Source organism: Dunckerocampus dactyliophorus, chromosome 3 (genome assembly GCF_027744805.1).
Source record: "Dunckerocampus dactyliophorus isolate RoL2022-P2 chromosome 3, RoL_Ddac_1.1, whole genome shotgun sequence".
Classification (NCBI taxonomy): Eukaryota; Metazoa; Chordata; class Actinopteri; order Syngnathiformes; family Syngnathidae; genus Dunckerocampus; species Dunckerocampus dactyliophorus.
In genome coordinates this window covers 16,136,656-16,164,572 of record NC_072821.1, presented here as the reverse complement: position 1 = coordinate 16,164,572, position 27,917 = coordinate 16,136,656, and the positions used below count along the sequence as shown (strand labels likewise).

Here is a 27,917-nt window from a genome sequence, read left to right as displayed (position 1 = left end):
GACAGATGAGATGGAACAGAGTATTGTCAAAAGTTTCCATTGGATCCTCTTACACACAAGTGAAAGCCCAACACACACACACACACACACACACACACACACAAGAATAAGAGGCTTCCAATGACAAATGAAATTGAGAGGTTATCTGTCTTGTTAAGTAGTTCTCTAGGACATACAGAGTCATCTGGAGCACTCCAACCACTAATAAATATTTTATTATTATTTTTCAAAAGGGCTCAAGTAAGTAAATACAAGACAGCCTAGGTATGCATAGCTGCAGCTCACATGTGCTGATTACAAGAACAGTGACCCTTAAATTCCTGAAATGTTCACCTTTGAACTGAAGGTAAAAGCAAGGCAAATACACCGTGAAACTTGTTCGTATTACTCAAATAACAAGTCGCCATGTTGACTTTTTTCTGCATATTAGTGTAGGCGTACACCCTAGGGTGACTCTTGACGGAAGTTTAGCACCAATAATTTCTGGCACGTAAGAACCAATCAAGTACACATTGTCCCCTGCTCTTGTTTGCATCTTTCTACTCAGCAGCAAATTTATCCTGATCAGTAGAAAGCCAGCATTTCTGGAAGCGCGTAAAAATCGGAATGTCCAGTCCAGATGGCGCTCCACTTGCTCCAGTTATTTTGTCAAAGGCCATCTCTGTGCAGGTGCATGAAGTCTGCCTGGCAGTAAGATGGGAGTTAAGCATCAATAATTTCAGGGATCAGAAGACAATGAAAATACTGACAAAAGCACGACTCAGCAGTGCCAACAAATCTCTGCCTTTTGTTCAATACTCCACATCTCCAGTCATAACGACCAGCATACATGCTCTGTAACATGGGTGACAGAAGACAGACAGAGAGGTGCTGCACTGTCGAACGACTTCTTGTTTACTGCTTAAACATTTTGGGAACATGTATTGATGAGAGTTTCTTGACATTACAAGCAGAATTCAAATGAAAGTTTATATGAATGAGAAAATATCCTCAGCTGGGAAGCGAAGCTCATTTATGAAATATGTGAAATTGTAAACATTTCAAAGGCCCAGGGCTACCTCTAAAATCCCTTTTTTTTTCTTCATAAATGGAACAAAGTTCAGAGGGTGAGGGGTGTAAATTTAATAGTAATTTAATTAGTACACCCCCATATTCAAGAGAACTTTCATCCGTAACACTGCCACCTCCTGGCTACATCTGCTGCAAGACATCAACAAAGCACTGTCATCACACAAAGCGATAACTTTGGATGAAAGATGAAAAGTAACGGATTACATTTACGTTTCTCACGTTAATGTAATTGAGTGGTTATTTGCGTAGATGTACTTTTTAAAGGAATTTTGAAATTCTGTACATGTACCTTAAATACTTCATGTTTTCTTTCATGTATTCTATTTTAAATCTCATCCAAACAAACATGCACTGAAACAGTAGTGAATGTCACCTCCCTCGGAACACTCACTACTCTGAAATGAGTGCGGTTGTTTTGTTGGCTACTCCACCCATCTCTGAGTAGATAATTCATGTATTACAGATAAGATTACATTTGTGTTTATGTTATTGTTGGAAAGATTTAATACATTTTTTGTTAAAGGGGTATTGTTTAAAATACATGAATTTGATGATTATTATTTTGATTGATAACTTTCATGTTCGTATTTTATATTCTTATTGTATTGCATTAAAACTACTAGGCGAGCCGCATGGTGATCGAGTGGTTAGCATGTGTTAGCATTTCTGTGTGGAATTTGCATGTTCTCCCCGTGCGTGCGTGGGTTTTCTCCGGGTACTCCGGTTTCCTCCAACATTCCAAAACCATGCATGTTAGGTTAACTGGCGACTCTAAATTGTCCATAGGTATGAATGTGAATGTGAATGGTTGTTTGTCTATATGTGCCCTGTGATTGGCTGGCGACCAGTCCAGGGTGTACCCCGCCTGTCGCCCAAAGTCAGCTGGGATAGGCTCCAGCATACCCCCGCGACCCTAATGAGGAGAAGCGGCATAGAAAATGGATGGATGGAAAACTACTAGGTGCTTTATGAAGGTAAGTACATTTATTTGTATGCACTTACAACCGGCTGCCACGTTGACGCTCAGCGCTCGATGCGGCGTATACGTAAATGGTTTACGTATATGTTACGTTGTTGTGTGACGTTTTTATAGCTTTCTTTAAAGACACTGTGTGTAAGAATGGTATGTGGAACAGTAACCCCCCCACGATTTTCATGAAGCTAGTAAGGTTTTTAGAAAGGTGAGCTTTCTTGTTACTCTGTTTGCCGAAAAAAGCATTAAAGGAGTTTTTCCTCACAGACTTGTGGGCGGGACTGTATTACAACATCATTCTACAATTTTGCAACATTGGTGCAAAAAGCGCTATATCGGCTTTCAATGTAGGGGAAAAATACCACACGGATGATGGCTGATACCACATATATATGCCAGTATCGGACAACCCTAGTTTAAAGGGATAGTTCCGATTTTTTTACATGAAGTTGTATGACAGCCTCATCAGCGGTGTAGTACAGCTTTCAAACAGCTAAAATTATGCATAAAGCAAAAAATACAAACACTTAGGAAGCTCACCTTCATTGTAAGACATTGTTATATTGCTTTACCACGTTCTCATGTTATTCAGAACTAGTAAAGGGACCATGTTGAATGGGAAATGAACAACTGTATCAGCACTTGATGTGAAATGTATTAGTAATTGTGACATGTATTAGCTGTTGGATGTGAAACAAAGAATAAATAAATAAATAAATAAATAAATAAAAAAAATCAATTGTCCCACCCAATTGGCCCCGTGAGTCCAGTTCTGGTCGGAGATCCGTGACGAGGAACTTAGTTCCGCTTAGTTGTTGGGGCAATTTAAGTCAAGAGTTTGGCTTCTCAAAACAATATGCATTCAAAAGAGTAATACATTTGCGTCATAAAAATGCCACCTCAAAAAAAATCAGACCTCACAAAACGCTGAGCGTTATATTTTCTCCCTGTGCACTGTCGCCCTTGCATTCTAGTGTATGTGATGATCTGTGCGCTGTGTGCTGCCACCTGTCTGCCATGTCTTGCAGCACATTGCTGAGCCGCAACGTGCAGGCAATTATCACCCGATTCCTTCTTAAGCTGTGCTGTGAGCTTCACTCCTTGCCAGATTGTTCCCTGATGTCTACCTATGACCTGCTCCTCCCAGCATCCCGTGTTGCTCAGTGTTCTCTGCTTTCCGGTCGTTTTTGCCTCCATCTGTGAGTACCTAGTTTCCCTGCTTGGCTTCTTCCAGCAGCGGTTCCGCTTATGTTAGCCTAATGTTTCTGCTCAGTTTTCTGCAGTGTTTTGTGTTGTACTTTCTCTGCTAGCTTTTGTCGGCAGCTTCCTTAGTTAGTATTTTTGTAGTTCTCTCCCTGCTCTGTTCCGTGGATAGCAGCGCCTTTAGTTCTAGTTTTCTTTTTCCCATGACCGTGTCCGGGTGACTTTGTGTTGTACTTTGTAATTATTTTTTCATCTGTGTATTTTGCTACTTGTGTGGAGCCTTTTTGGAATACATTATTGTTACACGGACTGTCTTGTCTCTGCATGTGGGATCCAGCTTTTCGGCCTGTGGGCAAGCCTAACAGCCAAACTCTTTACTTAAATGGCCCCAGCAACTAAGCCGAACTACGTTCCTCATCACAGCTCTCCGACCAGAACTGGACTCACGGTAAGTAAGTCACTGTTGGTGTAGTACACCGCTGAAGGGGATGTCATACAACTTCATGTCAAAAAATCTGAACTATCCCTTTAACAGAAACAGACACACATAAGCCGGGCCGGTGTTACAACTTCAACCATCCACTCTTTAAAGTTATGTTCGGAACAGACTCGTCTGAAACACAGTCCGCATGGCTCTCCTGTCCCCTTCCCGCTTCCCTTCACTCATTGCCGTGTTCACCAACAAGTCTTCAATAAAGATATAAGTGATGTTAGTGGTTCACTTATCAATTTCATTCATCATTTCTATGTATTTCACATAGTTTTCTGCATGTAAACAACATATAATGCATGTAAACAAAATATAATTATTCTGTATAAAATATTTTCTTCATATTTCTGGTTGTGTGGAATGGATGAATTAGATTGACAATGTTTTCTATAGAAAAATATTGCTTTGGTTTTCGTCCGACGTTTTGGAACAGACGTTTTGGAACAGATTAATGGCAAAAACCGAGCTTCCAATGTACAGTATATTTAATTTGAAATGTAAATAATCACATTTAATAATAATAAATATAGTGTCATAATAATATATTGTAATAACCCTTATGGGTGTTGTGTTGTGTTTGTGTACATGTTGCCATGGAAAGATGTGTTGACAATGTGTATTATTATTAGTATCATCATTGACATTTTTTCTCGTTACATTACTCTATTTTTGCTCCTTTTTCCCCATTTTGTTGTTGCTTCTGTTTGTTTAATTTCATTCTACAATGTTTTGCAGCCCAATAAAAACAAGAGACTGGAACTCAGCTCCAGTAAGTAAACCTCTACACTATCAGTCACACGGCGCAGGAATATTTACAATAAAATACATTCATAAGAAAACACAGGAAAATGTCAAACAGGTCTGAAAATCAAATTGGATGGATCATTTGCATTAAAACAATGAGAGTTAAACCTATTGCGCCCCCCTGTGGCATTCATCACCACAACAAAAAACATGTTCAACTAATGTGTTGATCAATCAGTATGAAATTGCAGTGCTGTGCAAACATTGTCTTAATCAAAACTGTTCAAAAATCGATACGCCATCATCATCAACATAATCACAGTTGTGTAGTTCAGCACCAACCTTGTTTAGAGAATAAATGCCACCAAAACAACTTACCACTTGTTTCGTCTCTCGTTGTTTCCAGTTTGGATGAATTATCTGCAGCTTTCATGCATCCGGAGACGTGCCAGTATGTCTTTCAGTGGGAAATCATCGCGGACTGAGAGCAACATGTCCGAACATGTCCAAAACTTCAATACGCCCCCAGTGTCTTTCTCCTGCCGGGCCACCTGAGGGAGTAGGGGTACTGTGATATTTACTGCATTGTGCTCATAATTTAATTCGTGATTGGTTAATGAGGAGTGAAATCTCTGACATCATCTTATTGTTTGTGACATGCTACTAATTACTAGCGTGATTGTGTTGCTTTGTTTACAACACGTGATTTATTGTGGATGTGATTCCATTTACACTTCATCCTGATGTGCCCCAGGCTGGAGTCCGATCAACTGGAATGACTCTCAACTCGTGATCCCCCAGCAGACCTTAACGTTAGGGGAAGGGCTGGTCGAGCCAAATAGCGATAATATCGATACCAATAGCGATACTGTCGTGACGAGCTCAATATTTTACAGTTTTCTTTTATTTTCATAAACGTGTTTTATTGTTGTGTTGTTCATAGTTTATTGTTATAGTTATATATTTTTTACTAACTCAGGAAAAAAAGTCATTTGGGGCTGAGAAGTTGGCAGTTGGGTGGCTATGGGAATTTGAATGAGAGCAAATAGTAGTTTTTTTTTTCTTGTTTAGTTATTTTACACGATAGTAATCCGTTGTTTATCATGGTTAATTGATTCACGGTTACCAACCATGATAAGTCAATTTCCGCAAAGTTACTTGAAGTTAGTGAAATGAATTATGTTTGTAGTAAGAGCATAGAAAACCTGTTTACAACCTTCTAAATCCGTTTTTTTTTTTTACATTAATAGAGCCCACTAGACATGAAATACCAAGCCCATTGTCACCTGTACACTTGTATTGCCCAATATAGTAGACATAATAACAGACAATAAGACTTGTGCTCATGTGTGTTACTGTAAATGTGTCCCGCCGCTATGGGGAGCAGAGTGGCGGGCGGACAGGAATGTCGGGGGTTCAGAGTTGAGTTTTAGCTTGGCATGAGTTATGGCCACAACAGTAGCCCATGTTTTTTTTTTTATTACGGGATTTTTATTACGGCTTACAGTGAGATAATTCAAATCTGCAATAAAATCCTGTTGTTGTTGTCTCACCAAACATTACAGTAACATTACTGACACCTAGTGACCAGTGTAGAATACTACATATCATTCATAATGTCTTTGCATCTTCTGAATGCCTTATATTAGTATTTTAGTTCATTTAGCCATTTTCATGGTTGAAAATGCGTAATTTAGGCAAAAAGTATGTGCAATTTGCTTTAATATGCATATATTTTTACTAATAATAGGCAGGCAACCACAAAGCAACATGATTTATTCATATATTTTGGAAAAAAAAGTGATAAGGTGAAGCTGCAAAATTTTAACCGCAAAGTGGCAAAGGCCGACTGTATTGACTTTTCTCAAACAATTGCATGTAATAAAAGGGAATAGTTGCATTATTTTCTTGACATTGTTATATTACCTTACATTGCTGTTCACAAATAAGCTTGTTGATAAAAAATATTTTTGGTTTTGTTTTTTCTAAATCTATCATGATCACAAATTGAAAGCAAAATGACAATATCAATCAATGATCTGGAAGAATTTCAAGTAAGAAGAATTGGTATCAGCATCGGTAATACTGGTTCTGTCTTCGCATGGTATCGACCAATGCAGTATCGCCCACCTCTACTTAAAAGATGCTTTCTCCCCTCCAACCCTCTCCTGCACACACTGTGCAACTTGTAGTATTGTAGTTAGATGAAGCTCCTATGCATGCATTATAGGCCTATATGACTTCTTGGAATCATTCCTAATAGTTTTCTTTTTAACTCAAATGGCCGCCAATAAGGTTGCAGCTCTTCAGAAAAAGAAGAGAAAAGACTTCATACCTTACTTTTTGGGTTTTGTCCTGTTTTTGTACTGCACAGTTCATTTTGTATCATTCACGGCAAATACATCTGACTGGAGCCACGCTATCAGGGTGCGTCGTGCACTTGGTAAGATACATTTACATGTTGGAATAATTATATTAGTGGCATTTGCTTTCACTGAAGTGTTTTTTTTTAACCAACATGTCTGCACAGATTAGGGTAGTGGAATGCGTCTTAGCTATTTAATGCCTCATTATAAATGTTTCACCTCACTTTGTACTGCAAAGTGTGAGTAATCGATTGTGGCTGCATGCGACAACTGTGACGGAGTTTGCTCCACTAATATCCACGTCTCATTGGCGTGAAAAGGGTGTGTAATTGCCATTCAAGAGTTAGATTTAGTGTTTGACAGTAGGGGTTTTTTTGTGTTCGTCGTGCTGTTTTAGAGAATGAGACGGAGTGCATCGCGCCTCAATCGTCCGAGTTCCCTGAAGGCTTCTTCACCCTGCAGGAGAGGAAGGATGGAGGCCTCATTATCTACTTCATGCTCATCTTCTACATGCTCTTGGCCGTGGCCATTGTCTGTGATGACTACTTCCTGCCATCCTTAGAAGTCATCAGTGAGCGTAAGCGAAACTGTATATTTATTGGGACGTGTGCACCGACGATCAATTTGTTCATTCATCCAGAAGATCATTCGTGAGGTCAGAAGTCACTGATGTTGGACATGTGAGAGGACCAGCTAACTCACCATGTGTTCTATACCATCCCAAAGCTGTTGGGATCTAAGCATGCCTTTATGGAACTTAGTTTGTGCAAAGGAGACCAGTCAGGCTGGATACAGAAAAGGGCCTTTCCCGAACTCTTCCCACAGATGGAAGCACACAATCGTCCAAAATATCTTGACATAATTAAGAATTAAGATTAAGGGTGTGGTAAAGGAGTATAGATTCATTAAATGATAAAGCCATTTGTCAATACTTGTCTGACTTCCCTGCAGGCAGCATGGGTTTGAGTTCCCTCCCAGTGACTCTGTGAATGAGTATAAATAGTTGTCTCTGTGTCTAAACGTAGCCTGTGATTGAGTGGTGGCCAGTCCAGGGTGTTGTCTGCCTTTTGCCTGAAGGCAGCTGGGGTAGACTCCTGTGATCCGGGATCCTGAAGAGGATAAATGGTCGAAAATGGATGGAGAAATACTTTTGTACTCACAGTTTTTGCTGGGTGGGTCCAAATGTGAATGTCATGGAAATACCGGACATTTCCTAATTAATCGTGTGTGTATTGTGGATTATGGCAACGTAATAATAATGTAATGTAATAAAGGAAATCAACGTAATTTTAATTCATTATACCAATTTGAGTTGGACTTCATAAGGCAAGGAACTATATTTGGTAACGTAGGTTAAAATGGACAGTAGAACCAGATTTCTCCCAGAAAAATGGTATCATGTAGATGCAGTATCTCACAAAAGTTAAATCTTTTGAAGAAATGGAACTTCGATACAATGTAGTCATTGTACAGCTTTAATAACTGTGAAAATGTACTGTCCCCTCAAAATAACTGAACACACAACTATTCATGTCTAAACTGCATGTCAACAAAACTGAAAATGTCCAAATTGTGTCCAGAGTGTCAATATTTAGTGTGGCTAACGTTATTTTCCAGCACTTGCTCAACCCTCTCGGGCACGGAGTTTAATAGAGCTTCACAGTCCTCTGGAAACGTGAGGGTTAAACATACACACTATACTAATACTTGATTGGACAATCGCAATGTCACCATTTCTTGGAACGAATGAGGTAAATGTGCAGCTCGTTTGGGATTTATATAATTAGATAATCATCAGTTCTGAAATATTTGACATTTTTCTCAAAAGTAAAGATCATGGACAGAATCACACCAATGCTGTAATTATTTGGCAGGGATGTGATGTCATTACCAGAAGATCATAGCACTTACTCAGTACCCAAACAGACAGCTTTTATGTCATATACAACGCAGTAAGGAATGGGGGGGTTTAGATCGGCAGTAAGCAGTGTTACTGTATAGTATATTATGTTTAAATATGTTTTCTTCTATTTTTCACCTTAAATTATTATATGGACAGGACAGTCAGTAAAATGCAATGACATACCCATAGATTATACTTTCTAGAACTTAAGCTCAGGTCTTGCAAGGATGTACTTTGTTTTATTCTGGTTTTATATTGTCCATCATTTTCTTTTGATGTACTGTATGTGTGTGTGTGTGTGTGTGTGTGTGTGTGTCTCAGGCCTGGGACTGTCTCAAGATGTCGCTGGAGCTACCTTCATGGCAGCTGGGAGTTCTGCACCTGAGCTGGTGACAGCCTTTCTGGGTAAACTAATATTGTACTGTTCATTGTCACGACCTTCCCTAAACTAACATAATGAACTGTGACCTTGTTGTCTCAGGTGTGTTTGTGACAAAGGGGGACATTGGGGTCAGCACCATAGTGGGTTCAGCTGTCTACAACCTCTTGGGCATCTGCGCTGCATGTGGACTCTTGGCCTCGATGGTGTGTTCCAGCACCTACAACACACCCACATGTTGAGCCACTTCCTTGCTACTGTAAAAGAGCTATCTTTATCTTCTATACAGTAGGTTGTAAAACTGTTGCTTTTGTTTCCACTTCTAGGCAGGACGTCTCACCTGCTGGCCATTGTTCAGGGACTGCTTGGCATACGGCATCAGTGTTGCCGCCGTGATTGCCATCATTTCTGATAACAAGGTGTACTGGTGAGTGAGCATGACAGTACGTGGTCGTGAGGCGCTCGCGAAATAGCTGATTACAGCTGTTAATTGTGTCTCATGACGGTGAGAACAACAATCATTCTCAAAATCCATCACAGAAGTTTTATGGCAGGGATAGCGCAGTGCGATAAATGTCTCTTTTATCTCGTCATGTCACGTCATAAACAGCTGTCATCACATTTTATGAGATGTTTTCCTGCGTATCAGCTCTTATTTTGAATGTGGTAAGATTCAAATGATAAGTCATAAACAAAAGTAGTAAGACAGCGCAGGACTCTGCCAAGGTTTGTTTTCTGTCAAGTCAACACCGTTAGTTATTAAGATTGTAATCATTTTTCATTTCATTTCTGCAGGCTCCTTCTCTCACATGAAAATGTTCTTTTAAATACAAGTATGCTTTTATTCCTTGGTCAGCGTGTATTCTTTGTATTGCATTTCTGTTGGAAGTCTTTGTTCTCCTTCTTGACTCTGACCGATTTTTCTAGACCCTATCTTTCACCGTTTGCATTATAAAATAAGGGAATTGTTCCAGAAAAATAAGGGAAAATGAGGGAAAAGAAGGGGAATTCTGATCTTCCACAACAATTTCCACCAGCACCCCCATCAAAAAGACGTTCAGAAATCAAACAGAAACAAAAAAAATCCAGTCATTTTGCCAACAGAAAAATATCTTATCAGTAAGCTGAAAAATGTCTACTCACCACACATGTATCTTAATGTATGTCTTACTATATATGCCAGGTATGACGCCGCCTCTCTCCTGCTGGTCTACGGCGTTTACATCATCGTTCTGTGCTTTGACCTTCGTATCAGCGAGTTTGTCCTGAGGAAGATCAGTCCTTGCTGCACCTGTCTGGGTAAAGGCTCATGGGAGAAGAGCGAAACGCGACCTCTGATCGGCTGGCACGATGACACTAGCCTGCGAGTCCACAGTCGCTCCAGGACAGACAGTGGGATCTTCCAGGATGATTCAGGATACTCCCATCTCTCTCTCAGCTTGCATGGACTCAATGAAATTCCTGATGGTAAGATGTCCATCTCCGTAACCTGCAGACACATGAGCATATCACACATCCACAGCCAACCTCACTGTTGTACTGTACATTGCATTTTCAAAGTATTTATATTTCATAATAAATGTAGAACTTAAGGGAGCCTGAATAGGTTCTTGTATCCAATCTACCTGCAGAACATAAAAGTATGTTTGCTGTGCCGGAGAGCGACTTGAAAAGGATCCTCTGGGTGTTGTCCCTACCCATCATCACCTTGCTTTTCCTGACTGTCCCCGACTGCAGAAGACGGTTCTGGAAGCAGTGGTTTGTCATAACATTCATCATGTCTGCAGTCTGGATCTCGGGTTTCACATACATCCTGGTGTGGATGGTCACTGTTGTTGGTAAGATGCTGTGTTTTGCACTGGTGAGCTCGGGTTAGAATGCAGACATTGTGGCTGTGGCCAGGCGTGAGTTGTGTGTGGATCACAGTTGTGGATGCTTGGAACTTGTGAGAAAAATGTCCAAGTAGAATCACATGTCGGTCTGCTGCTTAATTCCTGAGATGCCATGGTCTTGGAAAGATGAGAGGTGGAGGGAGTTAGTGCAGCTCCATTGGGCCATGTGCTCACCCAGCCACTGTAGGCTTACAGCCCACTACGACACCCCCCCCCCCCCCCTTCCGGCAACAGTCATGTGAGCACTGGGTGTACACGTACAAACCTCCCACGAGCAACTTTAGTTACGACTGAGAGCAAACTGAGGGGGGCCAACTTCATCATGTGACGGCACTAGTTGTGCTGAAGTATAATGAGATTATTATCCCATAGATATCAGTTAGGCTCTCATGTCTAGTGAATGAGTAGACATGAGACCAAGAAGAATAACTTCTCTTTGCATCAGCTGTGTACAGTGACATCATAATGCGTGACTTAGTCTCATTTGTGTCCAGTGGCAGTTCTGGCTTGAATGATGCCCTGAGTGGGCCCAGGCTGTGTCCCCCACCACTCAACTCAAAGTCACACTCCTTGTTTTCTTCTTTATATTTTTTAAAAAGTATATTAAGTTACACATTGCCACAAAAGACATAAAATATTATTTTGAATATTATATAAAAAAAATATTAAATACAACACAAATAGAATGGTAAAAAAAAAAAAAGAAATTTCCCCTCAACCTCTATACAAACTCCGACAACTTGTTTACAAATGTTTTTTCAACTGCAGGTGCTCCAAATATTGCACAAGCTCCTCTTAAATTGCATTTTATTTACATCCCTATTTACACAATTAAAACTCTCTGTCAAGAAAACACATGGAGAGCAGACAGCAGCCTACAGCCAGCAAGTAAAGCTTATTTGATCATATACACTACTGGTCAAAAGTTTTAGAACACCCCAATTTTTCTACTTATTGAATTTCCTTCAAGTCCAATGAATAGCTTGAAATGGTACAAAAGGTAAGTGAAGTGGCAGAGGATAAAAAAAAAAGGTAAGGTTACCCAAAACTGAAACATAATGTGTATTTCAGAATGATATATGTTTCAGGGGCCACAAAATGGGTCAACAATTTAAAGCTGTTCTGCAGAAATGCAGGTTGATCAAGCCTCGGCAGTTGGTGCAACTAATTCCTACAAGCTCTGGAGTACTTACTACCTCCTCTGTCTACATAAAAACAGTGTTCGGAACACACTGTGGTACTATACCTTGGTGAACATCAGTTGAACAGCATTGTACTGGACAAAGTAATTTGTTTCTACAAAAAATGGCAAAAAAAAAAGGGAATTAACAATGGAAGAGAGACAGACCATCTTAACACTTAAAAACGTTGTTTTTTCCTCAAGAAATTGGGAGTGTTCTAAAACTTTTGACCAGTAGTGTACATTCCGTAATGTGGTGTACATAAAGTGCTAATGTATAGCTCCACACCTTGATCTTTGACCCTCTTCGATGTTCTAAACTGTGCACCTCATCGCTTTGACTTTATCTTTTCCATTTCATGTTGACAAACATAATATTAAGAATGATATATCTTATTTTTGAGTAATTACTGTTGTAATTTACTTTTTTTTAACCTTGTAATTAACCAGAGGGCTGAGGCCCAGTTGAGAAAAATGGAACTCCTCAAATTTTTTCTTCGGTAAACTTGAAAAAGGGTTTCAAACGGAGTGGGTAAGAAAGACCAAGAAGCCAAAAACTTACCACTTCCACATGGAATGAGAGGAGAACCTTTTTTTTTCCACTTGATAGCCATGATATGTCCGGGTCAGCCATAGTATTTCAGCTTGGCTGGTTTGGCAGTCAGTCTAGATGCAGCATGACAGTAATTTCATCTAACCTCATGTCTCATACATGAGACATTACTGACGCCTAGTGGCCAGAAAACTACATATCACTTGAATTTCAATGTTTTGACTAATAATAGACCATAGTCTACCACTAAACAGCTATCATTACTTTCTGAAAAACACGATATGGCAAAGGGACGACTTATGGGGAAAGCTTCATTCAGCAATTATATATTGTTTATTACTGTTGCACCACAGTATTGAATAATATTTAAAGTCAGCACATAAACATCTTTAGTCTCAGCTGTTGAAAATACAGTAGTATTACAAAAAATTTAAACAATGCAGATATGAAATTATGAAGCTAAAAAATATTGTACTCTTAGGGGTAATTATTTAAAGATGCTGGACTGTTTTGCTATTAATCAGATGTTTTTTTTGTTTAAACAGGTGAGACACTTGGCATCCCTGACACAGTGATGGGACTCACTCTGCTTGCAGCTGGGACAAGTATTCCTGACACTGTAGCCAGTGTTATAGTGGCCAGAGAAGGTGCATGTTTTACATGTTAACCTACTATAATTAAGTACAACTTCAAAAACTATAAAACTAGTTTGGTTGTATGTCATTAAAAGCCGCCTAATGCTATCTATCCTCTGTCAGGCAAAGCTGACATGGCCATGTCTAACATTGTGGGTTCAAATGTATTCGACATGCTGTGCCTGGGTTTGCCATGGTTCATCAAGACTGCATTCGTGGACACCAACAACCCTGTGGAGGTCAACAGCACTGGACTGGTCTTCGTTTCTTCAACACTCCTCCTTTCAATCATCTTCCTCTTTGTGGCTGTGCATGTGAATGGGTGGAAACTGGACTGGAAATTGGGAATTGTTTCCCTCACCTTTTACATTCTTTTTGCTACACTCTCTATCCTGTATGAGCTGGGGATTATTGGGAATAATCCTTTAAGACTGTGCAGTGACTGAGATCTGACCCTCCCCAGGACCAAAGCCATGTTTTACAACGACTCTACCTAAATATTTCAGGCATGTTCCCACTTGTGCAACCTCCCAATTAAATCTGCTGTGCCATGAAGGATGGGTCGCTCACATCTCAGGAAGAGGGAGAGGTCAACGTACCAAAGATGTTGATGTTGTGGTGTGACCTTGAAACCACAAAGGTTATCACACTGCACCACTTTCTCTACTCCAGTCAGCTTTGAGATGTATTATTTATATTCTTCCAAAATGGGAAAATGTGACAAGAGTCAGCACTCAGCCCAGACAGAAGAAATAAATAAGATGTTGACTGGTCTGATTCTTGTTTTTAAGACCAAAAACTGTGCAACTCTGATAAAGTTTTATGAGCGTGTTCTTATTGCCTGTGAGGAGGAAAGAACCATAAATACTATAGTAGTAAAGAGAAAACTTGCCTTCTCCTTGCTTGAAAAAAAAAAAAGCATTTTAATGAGCTCACAAAGCCACAAGAACATCTGAGCTGTGATGCAATTTGGGTCATTAAGTGGGCACCCCTCCTTCCTATCCATCTAAAACTAATACAGCTCTGGGTACAGCAATGTGTAGACCAGCAATATTCAGCCTTAGGAATTTCACCACATTGAAAAGGCAGCTATTTGGCAGTGTGAAGCAATAATATGCCATAGAGCGAAACCTATTGTTTGCTGCACACTGAAGACTAAACAGACTTTTATAACCAGCGGGTTTAAAAATTAAATGTTTATTTGATCAAACTGCCAGACAATTTTAAAAAAAAAGTTTACAAAACAAAAAAGAGAAAATGAACTATGTAGTATATATTAACAGAAACCAATATGAAAACAGTGGACGTGAGGTTAGATGAAGTAATCGTGTTTTTAAAACAAAACTAGAGCTCACTTTGTGAGCCTATTTTTACAAAAAGTCTAGGCATTGCGATCAATACGGACATCCACCTCTCGGCCATTGATCTTGGTTCCATTCATCATCCGGCAGGCTTTCTCTGCACTCTCAGGACAGTCAAACCTCACTGTTCCGCAGCCCTTTGACTTGCCATTCTCCATCTTGATCTCTGCAAACATTACCTGGCCTTCAACCAACAGGAAGAAGTAACATTTCAGAAACTATTCATTTTTCATGTTTGCAAAACCATCAATGTACAACTATATGAGATTATTATCGTTTGTAATTCAGATTATACTGTATGTGGTATGATTTAAGTGGACCAGTTGGGTTTTTTTTCTACTAACAGTAAATATTGGGGGGGGGGGGGGGGGGGAGAGACACATACCGCAGTGACTGAACTTCTCTTTAAGCTTTTGCCAGGTAAGATCATAAGAGAGCTGCAAAGTAGAAACAAAGTAGTAGTAGTAGTAATAGTAGTAGTAGTAGTTCCTTCATATAGTCTTCCACAAATCCCAAAACAAATAGAAATTGGATGGGGAACTTGCACTATTAAACTGCACACAAAAATCAACTTAACATTCATAAAATAATAAATGGTGCTGTCCAATTAAACAAATATATTAAAAGCATTATGAAATGAAAATTTGCAATGATGGCATAGGCATTTTAGAAAGCAGGTTTTAGTTGCATCCATACAAAAACTAGACCTGCATAGTTCGAAACAACCACAATGTATCCCACTGGTAAGCTCTAATTGTTAATACTGTATGTTTCTCAAATAATAAAGATCATGTATTTTTAATAAATTTGACATCTATCGGAAATAAAATGAGATACTAATTCATATAACAGAAACACAAGCGAGCCAAAAATCTCTGAGGTGACAGGTAAAAGATAACATGGTCGGTGGGATACTACTACGATCATCACAACCAGAACCAAATTAATTGCTCACACTTACATTTCGCACAAATATCTGACAGCCTACTTTGGACCCGGAGCCCCTGTCGGACATGCCTCCACCCATGTGACTCGGACCACCGCCTCCAAAGCCTCCAAAGCTGCGGTTCATGTCCATTCCGGACATGCCCATGCGGTCAAAGCCTGAGCCCATGCGATCCATCGCCATACCACCCATGCCACCACCTACAATTAAAATCAGACGGAAAAGAGCTTATAGAAAGACAGCAAACACCTCTGAGTGGCAAATAGGGATGGGGCTAATCGGATACAGTATCGGGTTCCGATACCAGCGTAATTCATGGATCTGAAATTTACAATACTACCAGGAGAGTTTTTAGACCCATGAAACACGTCTGTGCTTTAATGGCAGCAAACCTAAAAGAATATGAGCAAACATAGCTGTCTCCACACAGACACTGCAGCCGTCGTCCTGTGTGCATGCCTAAATTATATATTAAAATTTTTTAATTCCATTTTTTTTTTTTTTTTTACATTTTACACTTATTTTGCCGGCATGTGTATATTTTTGTGACTGTCAATATAAATTTTCCATCCATCCATCAAAAATCCTTACATTTATTGATGCAATACATCATTGGCCAATTTCGCCCAGTATTTCGTATTTGTATTTGTACTTTATTTATCCCGGACCGTCTCTGAAGCCATAGTTGAACACACAGAACTCCATCCATCCGTTTTCTATGCCGCTTGTCCTCATTAGGGTCGCGGAAGTATGCTGGAGCCTATCCCAGCTGACGAATCGGAATTGTATCGGTATTGGCAGATATCCAAATTCAGGTATTGGGATCAGATCAGAAGTGAAAAAATGCGGATTGGTGCATCCCAAGTGGCAACTGGAGGTTACAGAACTAGCAAGCCTGCACAGATAAATCAGGATGATCAGTTACTGACAATATAATTGGGTCTATACTGTATGCCAATGTAAACATTGACAGCTTCACTCCATGTGATGATGTTGGGCTCTGTAAGAATGTGTCAGTGACAGGGTAAAATAAGTGTTCACATCTAGTGACAGTTTCTTCAGGAAGCTGTTTTTTTTTTTTTACAACAAACAATAACATTTAGTGCAAGCAAGGTCTCACAGGTCAGCGCTAACTGCAAAATTGAACCACTCTTAGGGGTCACAAAATTAGGTAAACTTGCACAAAGTATGATGCACAACCAAACATTGTTAAATCCATAACTGTCAGTAAATACATATTTAAAGTGCTCATGACACCAAAAAAAAAAGAGGAAAAAAAGAAACCAACAAAGTGAAAGTACTCACTTAATAAAACATTTGTGTCATACTGCTGTCATAGATAAAGAACTATAAAATACGAGTGAAATGAAGTTGTGATTTTGACACGCCTCCCCCAGCAAGTTTTCTGAGCCGCCGCCATCTTGGCTGTAACGACGCGCAAACACTTTCCAGGAAGTAGATTCAAACATGCAGCCATACAGCAAAGATAAGAACGTGACATATTCACAACAATAACATAATAATCACTGACATTGTGTTGTGATGCCTATGATATAACACTAGAGGTGTCACGAGACACTCGGTTCACAAGATGAGACAATACACAAGATCGGGTCTAAAAACAAGACGAGATTTTAACATTACTTTTAAGAAAAGTACAACAAAAAATATGTGACCATAAATTGCAATCTACTAGTTTAATTTCTACTACGTTACCTTGCATTGCTCCTCATAAGGCTACACACTTCTGCACTCTGTGTATGCTCCGCCTCCACCCACATAGGTAAAGAGACTGTATGACTGACAAAAGGGGCTCACTCCGTGCATGCCGTTGTTCTATGGAACAAACGCTCCAAGGTGCTGAAACCAATCCTGTCTGTTTGGAGGCGGGAGACGGGGAAAACAGACATGCATGCACATAGCAATATATTGAGGCTGACTAAATTATCAAGTTCATTTTCATTTAATTGTGTGATTAATTAATTAATTTATTATTTATTTATTGATGTCCCTGTCCTAGTACCCACAAGACATTTTTTTTCAACGAGAAATCTGGTCAAGTTTTAATTTCATGAGATCTTGTGACACCCCTATAATATCACACACAAAAAATTGGCCACAAGTATGTTTTTTTGACCGTCAGTGACACTGACAGCTATGACACGCTGCAAAATACAAGACAAGTGAGCAGCAACAGCAATCACCACTTATCAAGCCCTGGCATGAAACCCCATACTATTATTCTAAGATCTTTAAAAAAAAAAAAAGGATTTACTTACTGAAAGACAGGTCGACTGCAAGAACTAGAAGACAAGTGACAGCTATCCATGCTTAGCTAGCAATTAAATAAATCAATTAATCACATGATAAATAAAAACTAACTTGATAATTTTGACGGCCTTGATAAATTGACACATGCATGCGTGTTTGTTTTCCTCATCTCTCTACCAAACAAGCTGGATGACAAGAGGATTCACTCTGTGCCTCTGTCTCAACACTTGTGCGTGCTGATTATATAGCGGAATGAATGGAGTGAGTGAACCCTCCTGTCATTCAATCTCTTTGTGCCAGTGGGTGGAGTCGGGTCTCTAGCGAGAGTGCTGCAGCCTGCAAGTGAGCAAACGCAAACATGAATGAAGGCACAAAAGCCATGGTTTCTAAGCAGAATGCCAAAGCCCCAGTGTGAGAACATTTCCGTTTTAAAGAGAATTAACAAGTTGAGCCCATGAACACAGAGTAGCCGATATGTCGCATTTGTTGGAAAGCAGTGGCAATGAAGAAGAGAAATGCAACCAACGTGCATGCGCACCTCAACCATCGTTTCCAGTTTTCCCAAATCGGGGGAAAAAATGTGACGTTTATTGTTAAGTTTATTGCTTTTGATACAGTGTACTCACAGTATTGTTCCATATATTATTATTACATGAATGAAAAAACATCTAAAAAAATGTTGATGATAATATTGTTTATGGCAATAATTTGTAGGACATTTAGTGACAGGCCTACTCACCCATTCCTCCAAATGAATCTCCAAATCCTCGATTCATTGGCATATCACTGCCAAAATCCATTCCGCCCATTCTTGACCGGTACATATCTTGACAAAGACAAAAAACAGCAAACTCAGCTGATGGTGTTCTTCTTACACTAAAGTGATCCTTCCAAAGTATCACTGAGAACACTCACCACCCATTCTGCCCATCGGGGCCATTTCTCTTCCTCCAAAGTTACCCATGTTGCCCATATTATCCATCCCTCCAAAGCCTCCACCAGCACCCATTCCTACCAGAACCCACATCGCCAGATAACAAAACATGATCAGTCCAAACAGCAATAGCACAGATGAAGGCAAAAAATAAACGTACCCCCTCTGTTCATTCCACCGTAACCTTGAACATCCATACCTAGAAAGACAAGGAGCACATCTGTTACATTATGCTAATGTACAGTATATAAAAAAATACATTATCTTTCATTTTTAGTTCATTTTAGTATCTAAATGGAGACTTCACTGATCAATGGAACAGTGCTGCATGTGGTTGGATGCTTTCAAGGTACTTATTCAAACAATAAGAGTGCCACAGATGGTATCGCGATCACACTTTACAATAAGGTAGACAAAAATACAGTACTTACTGAAGAACTAATGAGTAGAGTAGTTAATGAGGAACTAACGAGTAGTGGTTAGGTAGGTTCGTTCCTTTAACTACTGTAATTTTGTGTACCTTACTGTAAAGTGTTACCGGTATTGCAAGTCCTGCACATCAGTAAAACCGTTTTGATCAGCAAGTAAAGACAAATTACTATCACAGCACTTTGTATGAATTTTCCCTAAATATATTTTTTTTAAAACTCATCAGTGATTGACCTCCTGGGCCCATGGAGCCCATGCTTCCTCCACTGCTCAGATGGTTTGCATTAATAGGTTGCCCTCCTGGTCCCAGTCCCATACCAATACCAGACAGGCCTCCTGTGGATTAAAAAAAGACAAGGATTTACAGTATGTCCATTAAGGATACTTTGACATGCCCAATGGGAAGAGGGACTCAAAGCAGCCATCTTAAATTTGCTGGACCGCCATGCGTCACCCAACACTCAAAAGAAAGAAAATCAGAATGTCTGATATTTTACACCAATGCAAATTACAAAATTCACAAGAAAAATAAAAGAAAAATAATGACAAAAAAATTAATGTAGCTGTTCAAACTAGAGCCCGACCGATTTATGGACGGGCAATTAATTGGGCCGATTATGACGTATCACAGATTAATCAATGTTGGTGAATATGTAACAGATATATTACCGTAATTTCAGGTGCATAAACCGCTACTTGTTCTTAAACGTTGAACGCTGCAGCTTATACAGCTAATTTACGTCTAAGTTCTCATGTCTTACTGTGCCCAACCTCAGCAGCAATGGCACGCGGCGAGAGGCCTTGCTTATGCAGCTCGACAATCAGACCACGTTCAAAGAGAAAGCTTCTTGGCTTTAGCCATCAGGAGGGCATGGCAGTGTGAATTCCTGACAGAAAATGAACATTTTGAGCAGATTTGGGCTTTTATAGCCTGTGGTCTTAAACTTTTGATCAGCTGATACACAGCCTATTTCATTTTTTTTTTGGTTTAAATTACAAGTTCCAAATGTTTTTTGTCTCACTCCCCCTTCTTGGTTTTGCATATTGTAGCTCTACTTAAAACCTCATTAAGATCCAAATGTGCAAAATGCTAATTCAAGCATTTTTTCAACTGGTCTTAAGATTTTGATCAGGTGTGTAAATGCAAATATACACAGTGTCCCACTTCACTTCATACTTCTGTGCAGGATTTACAGGGGCTCATATAGTACATTCAGAAGTTAATGTCTTCATTCAAAATCATTTTGAAAATGTTCCAAGTAACATATTTAATTCTGATTTGATATACGGAATGTTTTGAAAGCAGCTATTATATACTGTTACATAAAATGTAGTTTGGTCCTTTGTATTAAGTCTTGCAACATGATGCATGTTTTGATTATTTCTTTTTTATGCTCTGAATTCTAAGTATCTCCACATTACTGAGATAGCGCTTATTCCTTGCTGTCACTTCGACTGGAGCCACAGTGCTTCTGCTGCGCCCCTCCTCCTGCATGCAGGGATGAGGGAGATATAGCACAAATCCAGTCTATATCAACGATATGGTTGGTTTTGATATCGTGCTTAAAGTAAATATCTATATTTTTAAAATATCGATATATCACCCAGCCCTATATAGTTGTTCTTGTTTTTGAGAAGGTAAATGCCCATCTATCCATCCCTGCGTTGTTCCAAACATCAGTTACATCCAGCAGGTGGCTGTCAGTACACTCACGTGGTAATTGAGGTGTTTTATCAACTTGGCGAAAATCATCAGGGGGCAGGGATTTCTCATCCTGTCAAAACAAAGTGATGACATTTAAATGTGCATTTCCATATCTACAGTGTGGAAATCTAGTAACTTGATAAACGATAACACCTCACCATTTTAACGTGCATCTGTCGGTCAAACAATATCTGTCCATTGAACATTGCTGAGCGCAAAGTCAAGGAGAAAGTCAATGTAAAAATCAAACAATAGGGGTGTAACGATTCATTCACTACATCGATTTATGTTTCTATGATTCAACTACATCAATCTGGGTTCTCAAGTTTCCATTCAGGACGACACACACACACATATACATATATATATATATATACATATACATATACATATATATACATATACATATATATATATATATACATATACACATATATACATATATACACACACACATACATACATACATACATATACACATACATACATATACACACATATATACACATACAAACATATATATATATATATATATATATATATATATATATACATATACACATATATATACACACACACACACATATATATATATATATATACACACACACACACACATATATATACACACACACATATATATACACATACATACATATATATGTACAATCTAACATCTTTTAAAAAGGTAATCAATCGATTGAATCTATACTAGGAAATAAAGCATTGGATTTAAGTACGGCAGGCTTTATATGGATGTGCGTGTTTTTTGTTTTTTGTTTTTTTTTTAGCATTTTTAATAATAAAGACGCTAAACATTTCTCAATTCAGTCTGCCTGTCTGTTACATCGTCCTCGGGGTACGTGGTGGTCATGGGAGTTGTCGTGGACCTGTGAAACACAGGTGATTCGCTGCTTCTTCTTACACTGAGCCGTACGTCAACGTCGCCGCCATACTTGATTTGGCAAGAGTCAGAGCAGAGAAGATGCCTCATTCATGTGCTGCATGGAAGTGTACGACTCGTTTTACGGCCCAAACCAAATCCCAGTGAATAACCTTTCACAGGTAAGACTTAACAATCACCTTTGATAGTATCTGGCCCATAGAATGCATGATTTGGCCATTATAAGCATCATCTTGAGAGCATAATTTGCAGACGTTGTGGAAAACACTGTATTCCCGCGCACAATTCATTGTCACTTCCCACTCTTGTCACTATTTTCAGACATACTCGCATCAACATATGCACATACATGAAACATGTCAGTCATGAATGTGTATCCCTGACACACGCATACACAGGCACACACAGTGATGGCAGAACAAGGGTGGAGTAATGAGATTAAGAATGTGGCATAGTTGACATCACTTTGTACCAGCAAAGATGTGGCTGACTGTGACTGGGTGATTAAGTGTAATATAAGCGTAAAGTATAATATGTTCATTCGGACTCTCATGACAGGTGAGAAAATTCATTCATTTGCTGAAGAATTTGCATGTCCCTCACCTTTGGGTGCAAAGTACAGGTTTGGATTGCACTATTTAAAGTAAATAATCATGGCAAGCTATACCACCCTCTGCTCATCCTGATGTTGTACTGCACCTTTAACTCATTTTTTGTACTCATTGATAATTTATTTTTAAATAGTTCAGCATTATTAATAATTCATACCAGATTCCCTTACAAAATGCACTGTTCAGCATACAGGTATTTATTTCACAGTCACACTCATTGAATTTTTGGCTAAAAAGCTACTGAATCGATTTAAAGTTACTGAATCGTTTTGGATCGTACCATTCTAAATGAACCAATATTGCCCTAGAACATTATCGGGAACAATAAATTGTGATACGAATCGAATTGCTATAAAAACGAATTGTTACACCCCTATTACTTGTAAACATGTATTGATTTTTTTACTTGCACTTTTTGTGCTGACACTTTAAGGATACATATGGCCTGCACAGCCTCCAGTGGCTGCTCAAAAGTCACAGTACCCATTCCACGGCTCTTGCCATCCTTGTCCTCCTTGACGTCGGCCCGTTTTACCATACCTGCCATGCTAAACACTTCCTTTAGCTTCTTCCAGCCCACCTTGAAATCAAGCTATAAAACAAAAGCACATTTAGGTTATTTACAGTCATTACAAAACCACCAATATCCCTCATTACTTTAGTGGGATTAATTAAGTCTGTCTATCTCAATAACATTTTAGTTGTCCTCACATTGGCCACAAACACTGTAGAGCCCAGTCGACCTGCTTGCAATGCATGCTTGATTTCATGTGGGATGTTGGGATTGTTGGCGATTGAGGGTGGGATATTCATTCCACCAGGTCCCATGTCCTGTCCCCGACCTCCTCCCATGCGCTGCAGCACACGTCGGACATGTTCTCCGTCAGGGTCCTTGAATGAGAAGTACATGAAAACTTATCATTTCCAACTACACAGACACATGCTAGCTTCTGCTACTAAAAAAATGATGTGAAATATGTGTTAAAACAAATGTAGTCAATCTTCATTGACCTCTAAAAGCTTGCTTACCTCTTTGATGTTGAGGGGCCTTCCACTCAGGTCATATTTATTCATAGTTTCTATGGCCTTTTTCACAAATTCCTCATCTTTGAATTCCACCACACTAATGAATCGGGACACAGAAGCAGGTTGTTACACCAAATTTTTAATTACTGAAATGTAATAATTTTAATTGAAAAATGCAGATTTTTTTCTTACCCACAGCCCTAACCAATGGATATCACAGAGGTTCAGGTTGCACACAAAGTTGCAAAACAAAGGAAGGACAAAAAATAGTTAAAAGCATGACACTTGAACATTTTAATTAATCTACTTGCTGCTATGATTTGGAAATTGTTTTTTTGAGGACAAATTAATTTTTGTTCAAGCATATTGCAATCACAATATAAAGTAATTGATTTACATGTTAGTTCTCATTTTCAAAACATTATTGACAAGGTATTATTTTAAGTAAATAAATAACTAAAGTGAAACATCTTAATATTTGGTCTTTTATGCAATTAAATGACATTTAATAGTAACATCTTTGGAATAAAATGGCAGAATGCATCAAAAATGTATTTATATTTATTTTCATTGAGGTACACCTACACATATTTTGTATGTATTTTTACTATTAAAAGTAACATGTGAATAAAAAAATGATACATGATCTCGTAAGTTTTGTTCCTTTGATGAGCCATTTTGAGATGTAACGGTCAAACAGTAGACAAATCACACAATCCACATGTCCCTTTGGAAAATAGCCAAACAAACAAACGTTTACACCAATTGAAATGACAACAACAAAAGCAAAAATAGTGTCCTCTTGGAGGAGTTCATAATGCTACTTTCCAAAAATCAACAGGACATCTCCCTTTCAAGTAAATGTCAATCATTATCCAACTATCAGGTAATAAAAGCAACCTAGAGTACATCCAGTTCTAATAAGAACCAAAGGATCAGAACCTTCAGAAGCACTTGATTAAGGAGAGCCTGCTGAGGGCATTTAAAACCTCGTGCAGCAAGTTGGCCACATCACTTACCCTTGACTTTCCTTCAGCATCCTTAAAGAGCTCCACGTATGTAACCTCACCGACTACATGAGACATACACAGGAAAAAAATACCAAAAAAGAACAAAGGAATGTAAATCACCAAGTCACATCAGGATGCCGTCAGCCTTGGCAATGCCGCTAAAGCTGGAGATGTCCCGTTAATGAAAAACAGTCAGCCCAGACCAACATCCCACCAGATAACACCATGCCTTGCTGGGCAGTGACTGAGACACCCAAAGGCCAAGGCCAGAGAGACACGTAGCTACATTCAACCTGGGAAATTCAAAAGACTTCAACATTGAGCAGATGGTCAACAGATTCCATTCATAGTAATTCAGATTTATACTGTCTTACAGTCCTCTAGAGAGTTTTCAAATAGTTAAGTCAGTTCATTCACATAAACAAGGTTTACTCTGCAACAGATGCAACAAAGTCATACAGTCAAATCATTCTAGTATACGTTTGGGGTTAGCTAACAAGGCAAGTGATATATAATCAATCATCCTCCTTTCTCACAGATCATCATATCACCCCACTCTATATTAACTTCCATCCAGAAATATTTAAACTCCATAGCACAAAAGGCTATTTTCCTGCTATTTGGGCACATCCAGAGAAAGGCAGGAACTACTACTACTACTATTACTACTACTAGTAGTATTAGAAACATCCATCTGGTAAGGGGAGAACTTCTATAAAGCTGTGGAAGCAAAGATAGGTTGAAAAAAACAAAACAAGCCCCAACCAAAGTCAGACTTACCTTTCTCACGCATGAGATCTTTGATTGCCTGCCATTTCATGTCATAGGGAATGTTGCTGATGAACACCTGGTTCCTATGAGCACCTTTCTTTTCGCCACTGTGTTTGTCTTTGTAAGGATGGTAGCGGCTTCCTCTTCTACCTCCGGAAGACTTGTCTTTACCATCATGTTTTTCTTTAGGGGGACTCGATTCGTCAGCCTCCCTAAAAAAAAAAAAAAAAATCAAAGGGGTACATTTTATTAACAAAATAAAATTTTCTATAATATTATATAATAAATACATATTGTTTTGGTTAATACCTATCCTGAGCTATATATATATATATATATATATATATATATATATATATATAGTATTTCCGCCCATTTCGAGTAGGCCTACAGTTGTTTCGATACTGCACCTCAGATAAAGGAAAGTTTGGGATGAATGTTCATTACCAGAGAGTGAGTCTAACCATCAGCTGTCCCGACTATCTTTCATCAACCCAGACGGGGAAAACACAAGCATTGATACTGATGGAAATATCCATCCATCCATCCATTTTCTATACCGCTTCTCCGCTTTAGGGTCGCGGGGGCATGCTGGAGCCTATCCCTGCTGACTTCGGGCGATATATAAAATCCAAAAGATGACCACGAAGAACGTGCCAAGGTGGCATGAAGTAAATCCAAATTTTTTTCTACAGTATGAACTACATTCTACGACTCTTAGAATATGGGTTTTCATGCCAAATTTCAGGGGTAGGAAACCAGCAACCGCTGCTCACTTTCTTGTATCTTGCAGTTGATCTGTCAGCGTAAATCACTGCCAGTCAAACAACATACCTGTTGTGACCGATTTTTTGTGTATCTATCCATCCATCATGGAACCCCCTAGAGGGCATGGAGAAAAAAAACGCAATAACGTTTGAGAGATCTCGCAAAAGTTTAGCGAGCTCTCACAAAAATGTCTTTTTTTTAAACCCATCATTTTTTTTCTCTATGTCCTCTTGAGGGCTCCGTAATCTATCTTTGTAAGCCCTACTTTATACGTATTTACCACCATTGAGTACCCTTTTGATCAATTGACTAGTAAAAAAAAAAAAACATAGAGGAGTCTGGTGGACGTAAAACACTTCTACGTAAGATAATAACCCTTTCCAAGCCTGCTGTTTCGATAAGTGTTTAGGAAGGATTTTGTAGTAGACCCCGAAAAGGTCGATTTAGATAGCTCGAATGGTGACATGACGCAAAATGAAGCTATCGTCGCGTAGTGGCTTGATCAAAAAAAAAAAAGAAGCGTGCGTTAAAAAACATAATTGTTTTCATTCCATGCAATTAACAAGCGCTGGATTTGAGAACAAAAGCATTTGCTGTCATTCCCCGTTGACCTGTTTTTAACCATGCCTTGTGTCACTGCGAACACTCCCATCTGCTAGTTTAAGAGTAAGGGGAGTCCAAAAAATGTTGTATTACATCATTGTTGTCACATGTGTTAAACACGACCAAATAATCACACTTGTTTATGAGAGCGTGTACATGAGACCGTACCAAGTACAACGGAATGCCTCTGCTAACAATAGCTAGCATCACACGGACTCCATTTTAGCTTAGCGTGAAGCGCTTCATACATATAGCGGAGAGCAATATAGACCACTTTTACTCACGTCTTCACGCCATTTGGTGTTTCTGGAGACGGCTCAGATATGCTGTCAGATATGATGGGTGCATTGAGCTCCTCTAGCCTCGGCTCTTCATCAACAGAAAGAATATCTTCCATGTTTGGGTTCGTGTTCCCTGCAAAACACAAGGCACCTTGACGCAGTTTGAAATTAGTAGAGGCGACCTGCTCTCATCTCGCGAGATTTGGGGACTGTTCCCAGGCAGAAAGAAGGGATACTGTAGAACACGCGAGAGTGTATGAAAATCCATCTGTCTAATTCACATTTAAAAATATGAAAATTCATTTTAAAAGCTCAATGCATATTTACATATAAATTGAAATTGCTATAATGCTATACTTTAATGATGTATTTCCATGACATAAATTATTAATATTATTTATCAGCTAATGTGTCTAATGGTCATTAATGGTGGACCCAAGTGTCTGCCTGCTGGCTCACCGTCTCTGTTCTATCCAGCCATTTTTTTATTGCTTGTCCTCATTAGAGTCACAGCTGGAGCCTATCCCAGCTGACTTTGAGAGAGGCAGGTTACAACCTGGAATCATCACTAGTCCATCACAGGACAAATATAGACACACAACCATTCACACTCACATTCACACCTATGGTCAATTTAGGGTCTCCAATTAACCTAACGTGCATATTTTTGAACTATGGGAGGAAGCCTGAGTACAAGAAGAACATGTAAACTCCACACAAACAGTACATTTAATGCACAAAAAAATTCATGAACTAGCTTTTAAACACACGTGAACACCTTGAGTTGGTTGTGTTTGGCTTTTTAAAAGTCACATTAACATGCCTAAATTATTCGTTTGGAAACTAGTTCTCTCTCTTGCATGTATGGACTACTGGAGCGGAGCCGGTGTCCTGCGCAATTGCCAGTC

At 39.1% G+C, this 27,917-nt stretch overlaps 2 protein-coding genes across 2 annotated transcripts; one reads left to right on the top strand and one right to left on the bottom strand.

Moving 5' to 3' along the window:
• Positions 1-6,672: 6,672 nt before the first annotated feature.
• slc24a5 (solute carrier family 24 member 5) lies at positions 6,673-14,151 on the top strand. The gene is made up of 9 exons (XM_054771340.1): positions 6,673-6,924; positions 7,245-7,424; positions 9,072-9,155; positions 9,232-9,335; positions 9,456-9,556; positions 10,313-10,596; positions 10,761-10,967; positions 13,300-13,401; positions 13,513-14,151. Exons 1-9 carry the CDS (start codon positions 6,762-6,764, stop codon positions 13,833-13,835), a joined length of 1,548 nt encoding a protein of 515 aa, XP_054627315.1. The 5' UTR covers positions 6,673-6,761; the 3' UTR covers positions 13,836-14,151.
• A 416-nt stretch (positions 14,152-14,567) lies between these two features.
• myef2 (myelin expression factor 2) lies at positions 14,568-27,181 on the bottom strand. Its single transcript, XM_054771341.1, has 16 exons — positions 27,013-27,181; positions 25,367-25,569; positions 24,596-24,648; positions 23,769-23,776; positions 23,580-23,673; positions 23,262-23,441; positions 22,989-23,142; positions 21,194-21,243; positions 21,045-21,105; positions 19,565-19,666; positions 19,062-19,100; positions 18,883-18,978; positions 18,707-18,793; positions 15,712-15,896; positions 15,136-15,187; positions 14,568-14,934 (listed from the first exon to the last, which is right to left on the bottom strand). The coding sequence occupies exons 1-16, from the start codon at positions 27,123-27,125 to the stop codon at positions 14,771-14,773; spliced, it is 1,641 nt and encodes a 546-aa protein (XP_054627316.1). The 5' UTR covers positions 27,126-27,181; the 3' UTR covers positions 14,568-14,770.
• Between the last annotated feature and the right edge of the window lie 736 nt (positions 27,182-27,917).

Excerpts from the sequence above, each read along its gene's own strand:
- slc24a5 (XM_054771340.1), top strand. The coding sequence starts at position 6,762 with ATGGCCGCCAATAAGGTTGCAGCTCTTCAGAAAAAGAAGAGAAAAGAC. Across the intron at positions 9,156-9,231 it reads GCTGGTGACAGCCTTTCTGG|GTGTGTTTGTGACAAAGGGG; the intron begins GTAAACTAATAT and ends TTGTTGTCTCAG. Across the intron at positions 10,968-13,299 it reads GTGGATGGTCACTGTTGTTG|GTGAGACACTTGGCATCCCT; the intron begins GTAAGATGCTGT and ends TTGTTTAAACAG.
- myef2 (XM_054771341.1), bottom strand. The coding sequence starts at position 27,125 with ATGGAAGATATTCTTTCTGTTGATGAAGAGCCGAGGCTAGAGGAGCTC. Across the intron at positions 25,570-27,012 it reads ACACCAAATGGCGTGAAGAC|GGAGGCTGACGAATCGAGTC; the intron begins GTGAGTAAAAGT and ends TTTTTTTTTTAG. Across the intron at positions 15,897-18,706 it reads AGATTCATTTGGAGGAATGG|GTGGTGGCATGGGTGGTATG; the intron begins GTGAGTAGGCCT and ends TTTTAATTGTAG.